The sequence below is a fragment of the Crocodylus porosus genome, unplaced genomic scaffold (genome assembly GCF_001723895.1).
Source record: "Crocodylus porosus isolate Cpor-Errol unplaced genomic scaffold, CroPor_comp1, whole genome shotgun sequence".
Lineage (NCBI taxonomy): Eukaryota > Metazoa > Chordata > Crocodylia > Crocodylidae > Crocodylus > Crocodylus porosus.
The window spans coordinates 59,239,736-59,253,545 of NW_017728947.1; the positions used below are offsets into that span (position 1 = coordinate 59,239,736).

The 13,810-nt window shown below is 38.2% G+C and overlaps 1 protein-coding gene across 1 annotated transcript in view; it reads right to left on the reverse strand.

Moving 5' to 3' along the window:
- Positions 1-13,810, reverse strand: part of RYR3 (ryanodine receptor 3) — a 537,566-nt gene that overhangs the window by 392,297 nt on the left and 131,459 nt on the right. The window contains exon 3 of the mRNA XM_019551798.1: positions 10,535-10,642. Coding sequence (XP_019407343.1) covers positions 10,535-10,642 — 108 coding nt within the window. The remainder of the gene's footprint in view (positions 1-10,534; positions 10,643-13,810) is intronic.

Sequence of the window (13,810 nt, forward strand, 5' to 3'; positions counted from 1 at the left end):
GCAGTCCATGCTATCAAGACCTTAATAAAAGATTTGTTACACTTCAGTCAACAATGTTTTGTTTAAAAATGTTAGTATCATTTGACTATATCACTTCAACAGGATAAAAAACAAATCTAGAATAGATTTATCTGTCTTGTCTACAAAATGAAACAAATTTGAATCCTTTTACACTGTAATAGAGGTATCACATTGTCACATTCCTATCAAGTGAACATCATTTGCAAATGCATCATAAATTATCAATATTTTCTATTTGTGATCAACCAGATCAAACAGGTTACATTTTTAAAGACAAACTCTTCACACAACTTTTTTCATGAATAATGAAATCATGAAAAAATAAACCTTTAATTAGGTATGCGAAGTGGATGTAAAAATCCATTTAAAAATAGAATCTTGAATTTCAATATTTTTTGACAAGTAGGTATTTTAATATCTAATTAGATCATCTAGAATGCTTAGAAACAACATGTTTTATCTGTTTAGACATTTAAAACTATAAGTAACTGCAAGCAGTTTGAATTCAGTTAAAAATTCTGCATTATCATACTCAAATATTTTAAAGGCTATTGTTACCCAAGTTCAATGATCATATCAGCACAAGAAAAATACCACCGTTTGTAAAATATTAACTAATTATTATGTTTGTTTCAAAACAACACAAAGATGGTGTACAAGCATATCTATTTAGAATATGAGAAAAGACAAATTAAACATTTAGGTCCTACAACTTATTCTACAGAAACAGGAATCCTATATTCAGAAAAGTAGGAGGTATAGAGCAATATGGACAAATATTAAGGAAAAGATTTAACGTTACATGTTCTTTCACTTGAAAATGCCTCTACTGTGTGATCAAATTGCTATCTGTTACCAAAGGCTTGCCCAAATATGGGCACTGTGGGCCAGATTCTATTTCTACCTATTAGACACATTAATTTATCTTAGGCACCCATGTGCAATTCAATCTGACTTGCTCAAGTCCCTGAAAAAATGGGAATGGAAAGGGTCAGTGGAAGGTCCTCTCCCCCTCGCTGCTTTTTGGGACTCAATTTAAAGGTAAGATGGCAGTTGCTGTAAAATAAAATTAATGACTGGATTTTCAGGGACTCAAAGTGGGACAGCATAGCAGTTAGGAACCTAATTCATTTGTATGTCTAATGAATGGAATAGAATCTGGCCCTCAGAGTATGTCTGTGTGACTCAAGACAACACTGTGTTGTAATATGCCACTCTTGCCATTTATGCGCTCCTAAACTAGAAGTAGAGAAATGAAGTAGCATAGCTGTATTGGTGTCATAGCATCACACCAATGCAGTTGTGCTATCTCTAGTCTAGGAGATAAACAACAGCTGAAAGCCTAGTATAAGCAGGAAATGGAGGATGATTGTGTGTATCAATATATTGGTATGTCTCAGCATGGACAAATTATACAGATACACCCTTAGGGCCTGACTCCGACTTATTGATTTAAAAAGCCATCTCATTCTTAACTTGTCTGACAGATTTCAGGGAACTCACTAAGAAATATTATAGTATTCATTTTGAACAAGGTGCAGAATTAACCTAATTAAAAATGGATTATTTTTCACTTGCTGCTACAGACCTTCAAGTACGATAGTTGCTCACATACTAGACATACTTCTACCCAAAAATCAACACCCCAAAATTAGGGCGTGCATCTTAAGCAGGGAAGCTGATTTTCTGCCTGGAATAGGAGCACCCTGATTTGTTTAGCAGGAGCATCCAGTTCTACTAGGTAGAAGCAGTGCAATTTCTAGTTAGGCAACTGAGAGAGCCTAGTGACTTAATTGCTCATTGTTCATCACTCCACAGCTGTTAACCATGGGATCTTCATTTTAATAGCATTGATGCTCCACTAATGAAGCTAAATTTTCTTCTGGTAGTTTTAGTGTCTACTAGCTAATCCTGGTTTCTCTTCTCCTATTTTCCACCTCTATAGACTATTTTTAGCTTTTTTCAAAATTTTAGATCCATCCATAGAAACCAGTCTTCAGCACAGCTAGGTTACAGCTTCTGTTTAAGTAAGAAAGGGAGGGTTATAGAGCTGGAGATTAGGCTCCATCCCATAAGTCTGGGAACATCTTTTTTTTTTTTTTTCATTTTTCCTTCCAAAAATCAAAGTGAGTGTCTTATTTGGGACCATCTGGTATGCAAGAATACATGCTTTCTTGATGATGGGAAGTGCACACTTTCCTAGGGGTTGTTTTTTTCAATGAGAGTTAGCCTAGAAAGGTTGGTCCAATACCTATTCTGTCTACAGAGAAACTAAGCTCAGCTTGAGAATGCTTTCAGACTAAAATTGTAGACTTCTCTCTGAGTACAAACTTGACCTTGGAGTTTGGGTTTATTTCAGTCTGGGTTAACAGTCTCTACTTTTCTGTAGGAAAAAAAAGGTAATGTCTGGGTGCTTTCAGTCTTCTTCTTCTGTATCACAATTCCACTTTGGCTAGACTTTCTTATCAACCTCCTCCCTACTTCTACATTGTATGTCACCTGGACTAGCTCATCAATTTAACTCACATTTGTCTGCTTCACTTTCAGTTTTGCCATGACTGCACAGAATTTGAACAGAAATGATGTACTATGGGTCACTTCATGGTGGGCAGACTAAAATCCTTAATACCATTCTCATTAAGTTTTCCAACTTGCTTTTCATTTCTGCCTTTATAACTGTCTGAATAGGCATGCATGGAAGTCATTTACATGAAGTATTGTTCTCTTGTCATTTTTACAGAGCAGCTCCATGAGAGAGAGAGATACTATAAATGAATTCATTAGTGGCCCAGCTTAATGCATCACCTAGAATCCTGGCCAGTTCCCTACAAGCAAATATAGTACCACTGTGGACTCATTTACATGGATCTGGGATGAGTACGTATTGCAGTGGTGATGCTCTACCTGTGCCAGACTAGATTGGGATAACTCAGCTCTGTATATATATCCTGGTTTGCAGTAGGTTTAAAAGGATTTATATATGAGGAAATAGTGAACTGTACCATGAGGTCACCTATTTCAAACAGCTTTAGAAATTTCCCAGGTTCAGCACCTTTTCTATTTAAAATTTGGAAAAATGTTTACTGTAGGAAACAGAATTTGTCTATGCAGAATATTTTAAATGACTGATAACCACCTGGAGGTGTAAAACCCCATCCAAAACCATAAAACAAAAGCCACAAAGAATAAAACTCTTCCAAACTTTCACTTACAAGTGAAAGTTCTAATTTACTACAAGCACAACTGAAGTCAATTTCATGCAAAGTAAATTTGTATCAAATGAAGAAAGAAGAACATACCCATTCGGAGAGGTCACTAGGCTAGCAAAGTCAAAAACAAAATGGTAAATGTAAACTTAGTTATATACACAACTTTGTTTGGGATGTGTTCAAAATATCTTTGTAATAGTTGCTGTTCACTTGATTTTTAAAGACAGTACAAGCTAGAACAATTTTAGATAAACAAAGACTATGAATATTTAAAGGACAGAATTACCACCAGCAGGAATTTTTATCTTTGAAATAAACAGTAATTCCATGTTTAACATTTATTCTTTTCCAGTACAGCACTGTTACTATCAGCAAAATGGTTAGTAAGCAACATGCCATAGCACAAAATGACCTGCAAGAATCTGTAAATTACTGGCATGGCATCACAGTGGTTTTCCATAATTATATTTATGAGGATGAATTCAGTCAAGAAAAGCGGTCAGGATGTAAGTTAGCTACACTTGATTTATCATGAAAAAGACAATGGAATAAAAATTAGGAGACATGCTTTTCTGTTTCTATTTTATTAGGTCGAACAAAATGAAAAGGTTCTTCCTTGCTTTCTCATTATAACACAAACACTCTTTCTTATCAAGACTATCATCAGTTTGACTGGATTCATAAATGGTATAAAACAGCGACAGTATAAAATATTACTCAATAGCCCCAGACTTGGTTTAATCTCAAAAAAATGCTTTTAAATATCAAACTTGAAGTGCTGATCAAAAACTTTTTTTAAAATTTCCCTTATTTGCAGCTAAAAACACACATGCATAGACTGCACTATACTGTTCTGCATAAGAGATAAGGATGCCATACATACAATCGTTTGGATACAAACCCGCAGACGTAAGGAAATGAAAGGCTGAGTCAACCAACACCGCACAGATACACATATATCACAGCAACCATATTTGCAGTAAATATGTCCCAAAAATTACTTAATTTTTTTCAGACCAAGTACCGTGGCCACTGGCAGATTTTAATTTAATGGGCTATGCAGCATGGGGGTTGACAAGCGCTAGGCAAGGGAAGCTAATAAGCTCCCCCACTTGGCAGCTTTAAACTTGCATGCAGGGCAAGAACTCACAGGTTCTGGGTGCAGGAAGCTTATGGCCTCCCCCTGCTCAGGTTTAAACATGCATGGCTGAGCTGTCTAGTGTGGGCTGCATGGCATGCAGGTGCTGGGCAGGGGAAGTCCAATCAACTTTCCACACTTGGTAAGTTTAAACCTGCACAGACTGCTTTGCTTGTGGATTTGTCAGGCACTGGGTGAGAGCACTCTATCAACATGAAATGCCAGACAGGGGAAGCCTTATGCATGGGTTTAAACCTTCTGAGTGAGTGGAGATCATCAACCCCCATACCCTCAGTACCTGTGAAACTGAGTGCTGCAGCTCAATGTAGGGCTGCAGCACTGGGCTTTAACATACCAAATTACTGTGCAATACAAACTGGGCACATTTAGATAAAGATATTGCATACTAAATGCAGAACATCTTTTTGGCTGGTTTGCCATTTTATTATGTCATAAATCACTTGTTTGACATTTTTCAATTTATGGCTCAATTAACATATTAATTATGCCATAAATGTAACATCTGCCAGGTGACTGTATGCTTGCAATTGTGATGCTAAAGGAACTCAGTTTTTCCAGGCAGAGAGAAGACCAAGATAGTGCCTATATATATATATATATATATATATAATCTCTGAAATGCTTCTAGAAAGTACTTTTATCAAATATTAGGCTCATGTATAAATACATGATGGTTTATTATGGCATTATTTTTTTCTTGGCATTCCTTTAGAATAATTTGCAACTCATTCATATCCTCACTTTTACATGTAACACATCTTATAGACAGTTTGATAAATCATACCACTTGCTACTACATCATCATGTAGTTATTCTTTATCCCTGCATGTATGTATACATACATATAACTAGGTACATACACCAATATAAACACATGATCCATATTTGAAATATGTTACTATGCATATGTGAAATATATACATATTGATAATTCTACAATCCTTCTATATATGCATGTGCCTGTAGAATTAACACAAGGTCCACACACAAAGGATAGCAGAACTAAGTGCATAGAGAATGTATACTGAGTTTCTTTAATTATATTTTGATTTGAAAATAATCTGATTAAACAAGATGGATTATATTTAAAAACTGGAAAACTATAAAACATACAAGACCATCATATCTACAAAGAGAAATAACTTTCAAGGAAAATGAATTTGAAGGCCTAAAAAATTGATATTCCATTTAAATTGGAGGACTGCAAAGAAAAATTACCAGTTTTAGATGCCACAGTGGCTTTTTTTCCTCCAATTAAAATTCTGTAAACCTGCTATTCATGTTGATAAATACTTCTGGTCCTTTGACTACTCAGTACTATGCATGGAAAATCATGGAGGATTTGAACTTCAGAGCACTTTAAACATCACACTGTAATTCTATTGACATCAGTGGGAGGCTGGCTCAAACTGAAATTCCCTCCTTCACCCTCAGAGCATTTGCAGAGCTGAATAATTAAAAAAAAGAAACAAACAAAAGCAAAGAAAACACATGCCTGTGTTAATATTAATATTTTTTGGAAGGATATAGAAATTTGACTAGCTGTTTTGGATATAAATTAACGTAGATCTGGCTGAAAAATTCTACAAATGTTGGTCAGAAACACAACTTTATTAAAGAAATACGTTTGACCCTCCCTATCAAAAAATATTTTAAATGGTTTTAATGTAGTCTGTTCCCTACACAATTTCAAAAAAAATGAAAATCTTATTTAAAATGAAGTATATACGGTTAATTTTTAAAAAAATCACTTTGCATTTTGGAGTGGTTGTTTATACTTTTGAATAAATTCTACTGTTAAATTTTCAAAGTTGTCTTTGGTGCTGTTTGTTTGTTTTTTAAGTCCTGTAATAATAAATATGAAACCTAATACAATTATCTAAGAATGCATGTGAGGCTTGTTCCAGCTCCCACTGAAAGCAGTGAGAAGATTCCCATTGGGTTCAACAGTCCCTTACGGAACAGCCTGTAATGGTTGTGCTTACATAATAAACATTCACATAGTGCTGGGAAACATTTATCTTTCCTTGTAAAGAGAACGCAGTCTCTTGAATATAGTTAGGAAAACTTCAGTAACCAATCACAATTTAACCAGTCATAGCTAGAATATGCTTTCATTTTCTTGGAAGAACTAAGAATTACTGTTTTATAATAAAATGCTTAAGTAGTACTCTGATGCACACCTTACAAATGGATAATATCTGAATCTGTTTTAAAACAGTAAGCTGGTGCAGAAAAGTGAATAAATCATAGTATGAATGTTGGTGTGCACAGGTAGAGATTTTGGGGAGCCAATACTGCTAGCCAGTTTTTAAGGAGGCATATTGGCTGATACCAACCTGATTTCTGACACACAGCCCAGCAGCTTGAAGAGCACTATTCAGCTAGTAAATCTGTCATGGTGGAAGGGGAGGGGAAAGGAAAGGGGCATGGGGGGAGCAGATTGAGGCACCTGCAGTGAGGGAGGGAGTGGGGCTGGGGCTAGGGCTGAGGCAAGAGCTAGGGCATGTGTTGCCCAGCCAGGGCAGTGTGGGGGACAGAGCCATGGTTTGTCTGGGAGGGGAGGGGTGGAGGGGCAGCTTCTGTCACCGTGCACACCTCAAGAATGCATGGGAGGGCATGTGCCCCCAGATCTATGCGGGGCAGGGCAGGCTGCCGGTGTGGGCTGGGACTGCACCAGACTCTTCCCAATGGGGGCTGGGCTGGGGTGTGCTAGGGGTGGTGCTGGGAGGGGACTACGGGGTGGGGGAGGCACAGCTCTGGCCCCACCCTGCAGCAGCCTGCCCCAGTCCACACAAATCCAGAGGCATTTGCCCCCCATGTCCTCTCCAGGTACATACAGGAGCCACCCCCCCATACCCTCTGGATGAGCTGCAGCTCTGTCCCATGCCCTGCCTACCCCAGCTGGGCAACACTTGCCCTACCCTGGCTGGGCAACGCCTGCCTCAGCCCTGGCTCACCATGGGGCCTTGATCTGCCCCCTCCATTTCCCTTCACTTCCCCCTGCCCTTCCGCCACAACAAACGTACCAGCTGGATGCAGCTTTCCAAGCTGCTGGGTTGTGCTCCTTGCTGCCTATGTGCTGCACTGTGGCTGTGCACACACATGAAGCATTTATCGGCCACATCAGGAAAAAAAAAGATGATTTCCAATACAGTCAATTTTCTTTATATCAGTGCTGAACCAATATCTGAATGATGACTTGGTGCACATCTATATGAATGCAATTTATAATTCAACAGACAAATTTCTGAGCTTAATCTGTAGAAATTCCTAAGCTTAGAATAAATAATGCATACATTAAAAATGTTTAAGTACTGATTTCTGAGTAAATAACACAAAAAATCCAAACCTCAGTTGCTTAAAACAGACTCTAATACCTCCTTTGGGAAGGAAAATAAACTGTTTTTTTAAGTAATGTTCAATTCTTACTCCCCCTGTATGAACCTCTTCTATTTTACAGAACTATGCAGAAAAAGAAGAAAATAAAGCACATGCAAAGAATTTCAAGTTTAGGGAAGACGACAAAAAGTCAAAGGAGAACTTTAATTATGAAGCAAATTTGGAATAAATCAGCATTTTTACAGGGAGGGTGCTACCTTTTGTTTGTTTCTTTTGATAATATTAAGACCATTTATGCTTCTGACATTAGTTTTATCCCTCATAGCTTTACTGTTCCTTCTGCCTGATTTGGCAGTGAAATCATAACTCTCAGTATAAATCTGAGTACTAGGAGGCTCAAAGAGAAGAGGAGTTCTCTGACTGCCCCTAGCATAACTAAAAAAAAGAAAAACTGAAGGACCATCCTGAAGTGGGCAGGTTGATTTGCATAATTAAATTTCCTTGCCATTTAGCACCGTGTGGTCCCACAAGGTATAAGTGTTAACATTTATTACAGAACTAAAATTAATGAACTTATCTGGGATAAAACATGTAAACAGCTGCGGTGTATAGATGTGGAGAGAAGTAACTTTTGAAACATTTGAGAAGGGTAACACTTCAGCCAGAGGACATGTGCACAGCCTCTGTTGTACCACCCTGTTGGAATACTCCAGCCAGGGGTTGCTCCAGGTACTGAAGGATGACTTGCACCAGAGCGGACAGTACTGGAGAGGAGTGGTCCCCAGGGGTCTGGCACTAGGGTGGAGGGAAGGGATGAGGGCTCATTTCAGAGGTAGTGTTTTGGGCCACTTAAGCCACTTGTGGAATGTTTCAAAGGCAAGTACATGTGTACAGCTGAACCTCTGAAGCATTTCAAAGGCATTTAAAACATTTCAATTTTTACTTCTGTCCGAAACCTGTAGTAATTGATTGACCAAGATGGGAAAAACTCTGATGGGAGGATTAGCTTCACTCTGAGCTTCTAGGCAAACTACAGTATTAGACTATATTGTGATCCTTATTTAAGCATCCCATCACAGGGATCAGCAACTTTGTCTGATATGAGTTGACTTAAGAGCCCAGACCAGAGGAGCCTATAGATCCAGCCTCAAAGGACTAGAGATGACCACAGCAGATATCTGATAGAAGTCCATTCACCTGTGGTTGACTGAAGGCACACTAAGCTGTATTTGAATGCGGTACATAAGGTTTTGACTTAGATGAGAGTTTTGTCTTCCCCACCAGGCCGGCCACTGAGCAATAATACAGAATTGGTCATAACATGCGTACACTGTACACTATTCAGTTAATTTTATACTATAAGATGTTGAATCTCTCCCTTAATGAGGTAAGAAGCTGTGTTACTAGGTTTCCAATAGTTCATGTCAGATAAACATAACTAAAGGTTACCAGGGTTTTTTGTTTTAAATTCCTAAATGCACAAGCATGAATTATGAACACTAGGGAATGAAGCCACATATCTGCTTTTCAAGGGAACACAAGCTGCTTCCTAAGTGTAATATGGCATGCAATTGAGTCATTTGGCATTGTTAACACACTAAACAAAGTTTATGTGTTTATTACTTGAAAATATATTTGAATTTTCTCAAAGTAATTTTGATCCGATCACTGTATCAATCAGCCATATTGAAAGGAATCTCTATCTAGGTTTGAGTTCAGGCCAATCTCTACGTAACTTATCATTATCTAGTGCCAAATAAATGATTCAGTACTATTAACTCACTGCTGGAGCATAAAAGGAGAAAGAGATAGGCTGTGAAAGAATAAACCACAGTTTTTAAATTCAAATAGCTTTGTCAATAATAAATAATATATTTCTAAATTATGTTTACTTGTTGAATCTGACGACACTTCAATATGAAAATTCTTCTTTTACTTATTTTTGTGGTCCTGTGATGGCAGTGGTGATCTGACATTACACCAATGATGCAAGAAAAGACTTGCAGCAGTTACTTTTCCACATCATACTATTAATGTTATTTTAAAGAATGTTTGTGTTGTAATATATTTAGAGATGTCAACACATTACTATAGACATTACAAACCATTTTCACTTAAGAACTCCTGCCCCCAAACCACAAATTAGGTATCTACAAGTAAGCTCTCTAAGAAACAATCCCTTAGATATTTATCTACAGGAAGAACCTTATATAAATGATGGAAGTAAAGAATGTATCTAAATAAAATATCACCTTATTTAGATGACAAATGGAATGTAATTCCTAAGAGTTAACTTCACTCTAGTTCATTTAAAATTTAAAAAATATTGTTTCAAAACTTTTCAAAGTAAGCTTTCAGTTCAATGCAGTGCCCTTGAGTGCTTAGAGGTTGATGAATAGAAAGATTTTACCCTTTTGGTTTGTAATTGCTGATTTCATAAGAATGCTACCATGCAGATGCATGCAAACTTATGACTAGCAACTAGACTAAACCTATGAATACTCTTGTGCATCTTTCCATAGCCAGATCAGTAGAAATTTTTCTTTAAAAAAGATGCTCGTCTTTTCATTCACCCTCTAAACATAGGTTCCATACACCTGCTGCTCAATGCAATGAAACTATCCAGTTCATAAGGATGAGAAAGCAATACTACCAATGAATAAAAGGAAGATTAAAGGATCTGCTACTCCTTATTCTGATGGTCCCTCCATTTTGAAATGCCTCAGATCAGGGCAAAAACATTAAAAAAAACAGTCCATATGTGAAAGCCTGATATTTCTGACTGTCAGAATAATTTACTTACCCCTTCACTGGCATTATCTCCTGTGTTAGCCAACATTTCTTGAAGCGCTCTGACAGAGAGGGACTGTTCCAGTACAAAATTACAGATGCAAAGGTCTGGAGGAACATACTGTAGAAACAAAATAGACAAAGGATAAGAAGGATATGGAAGGCTAATTAAACAAAATGTTCAGCACAGGCATATGCCCACATAATGACCATTCATTTTAAAGTGAAAACAAGTTTGTTTTTCATGTTCACATCAATTCTTGTATGACAACAATGTTTTTCAATCATTTCTTTTTTTCAGATCACTCTGGTACTGTTAAAACAAGAGGTTTTTGGAATCAAAAAGCAAGATGGTCTCCTACCACCCTTTAAGGGTAGTGAGCTTTTTTTCCTAAAATATTTAATCATATTTAACCACGGTGCCAAATATATGGCCTGCGGGCCAGATGTGGCCTATGGAGTCATGCCATTTGGCCTACTGGGAGACCAGCATGGCTTGATCAGGCGGGGCCTGCCACAGAATCCACGCCCCTTAGGCCCTGGTAGACACGGCAATCAGCAGCAGGAGGGCAAGCAAGGGCTGATACAACCCCAGTCACCCTCCCACCACCTTGCCTATTGTCACTGTCCTGGCCTTACTTCTCTGGTTGCCAACTCCTGCCATGTGCCCTCTGCTGGAGCTGGACCTGGATATGCTGTGGCACAGGGCACATGGAGGTGACAGCTCTGGCTCCATGGTGAGGGGGAGCTGTCACTGCATGCCCTGGGTTGGAACTGGAGCTACTGCCACCACTGCATAGAGGCCTGGGGCACAAGGTGAGTTTCACATCCCTGAATTATGTCAGAAACATTTTTATTTTCTTGCATCACTAGAAAACTAGACAAGATCTACAATTTTACTTGACATTCTAGTCCTGTTGGTGCCACAGGAGATCAAGGGCTTTAAAAAGTCTTATTCTAATGTATTTCACCTCATAAACAAAACACCGATTAGAATATCAAAATGTCTGTATTTACGTAATCATGATCTCTATGTTCTCTGAAAGAAAGAGCAGATTATCTTAAGTCCGTTAGTTATGGAACAGGAAAGAAGGGTTTGGTACCTGAAAACGTTTGTGTGTTTTTAGCTGTTGGCATATGCCAAAGATCAAAGTCTTTGATTTCAGATGCCGATGGCAAAAGGTCAGATGGCAAAAGGTCAGAAGCTAACACAACAAACTCTGTAATTGTAATTTATCCCTCTGTATTAACAGTGCTGCATATACACACCCCTGTCTGTGCCTCATTTCAAATCACTTGAGTTCCCACACAAGAGAAAGACACTAACCTTGAACAAATTGCAGCTTGGTGGCGCGACGTCAAAAAAAAATATCGGTACCCGTGGTGACCAGATAAAAATGAAACTACTTTAGTGAAGTTGTAAAATTAAATAATATACTATGCGTGCCATCCTGTGACCAAACAGGACCAGTACCACCCAAGTAAAAATAACCCCCCTTTTTTCTGAAACCTGAGCAAACAAAGAAAGCACAAGTGCCAACTCATTAATTATTCATGCCTAGCGTATAGTAATTGGTCACCTTTGGCAAATATAACTTTGAAAGAACTTCCGCCCAAAGCAGAGAACTATGTATACACTCAAGAAGAACAGATTGTGCACAAATATTATCTCTCCGCCTACGTATCTTTCTGGTGTATTTCCGTCTTGCCGGCCCATATATCTCTTTATCTCTGTTGTAATCTTTCTTATCATGAGTTCTCGGTAATCTGCAGACTGCAACGGTTTATGTGAATCGCCCGGAATCTGTAACAAGCAACTCTCTTACCCACCCTGTAAATGCTGGGTAACATGATATCTGCATGCTGTAACTGAATAAATCAACTCCTCTGCCTACACTGCAGCACATCAGTAGCGTAAGTAAAATAAACCTTTTGTACAACCATACGCTGTGTTTAAATTCTCTGACTCCTGCTCACCATTATCACCCACCTGTCTGGTTATAAATCCCCCTCCTCGCGCCAAGCCGGTCGTGCCAACCTAGGCTCACAGGTCAAGGGTGCACCGGCATTATGGGCGCGACAGCATACATGTGCTCAAATACTTTACCTAGTAGGGTCCATTGGGGCCATTATGGGACAGTATCTGCCTGCCACCTCCCAAAGCATAAAAGAACAGAGAATGGCCAAACTAAAGGGGGACCGACCAGTTTTTTGAGATAAGCAATGCCTTAAGCTGATCCTAAGCTGATTGAAACCAGCAAGATTGTAAATGGCACTAAGTCCCATAAAATGATTGTTTACCTTGGTAAATAATCACTGTTGTCCCTTGCAAATAAGCATTGGATTTTTTAATTGCATCTCTTTGATCTATGGCAGTGTGGGGATCTTAATCCTTCACTGAAATTCTTTAGGTCAGTTTAACAACAACAAGTAGGACTAACAACCATTCTATAATTCATGCATCAATACAGGATCCAGACTGTAGCAGAGAGACAGTAGGTCATCAAACATATATCTCAGTACTGTCAGCAATTGTTCTTTGAATGATTCTTTATGCATTCCAGTTTAGTCAACAAGCAATTAATCAATATACACAAAGCAGTTTTTTAGAATCAACCTAACTAAAATGGATGTGAAACAAATGAGTCTATCATCTGATTTAGACATAGGTCAAAGATCTGACTATCACTGTGGTCAAGCATTCAAACTGTGGTCAAGCATTCAAACAGGCTACATAGAGAATTTCCATCCTTGAAAGTTTTCAAGAGCAGGACAGACAGACATTTGTTTGTTTAGACGAGTGTGATCCTGCTTTAAACAGGGAGCTAGATGAACTTGTGAGAACCTTTCTAGGTTCTCTTTCACTTTCTTATGAGCTAATGATCATGTAAGGTAGAAACTGGGATGGGGACTTATGGTAATTTTGTCCTTGTGGAAGACTGTGTATAGAAATATGATAAAAACAACAGTTTCCCTACCCTTCAGACTAATATAAACAGCACTATAAGGTCTAATTTTAATGTAATAATGTAAACAAAGCATGATGCTCAGAGGTACAGGGACACATCAACCTAGTTAAAACCATACTGACAACCCAAGGAGAAGTGGGCTCCCACGAAGTAGAAATTACAAGATTTAGCTCCCTGAGAAACCTAGTTACTGTTGCATAAAAGAATATCAAACATCCCTGTGTAAGAGAAAAAATGAGTTAAAATTGCTTCCACTATACTCTGAGTGAACTAAGGAATAATCCAGGTTTCTTCAAAGATATGGTCTCAAAATCAGTAAG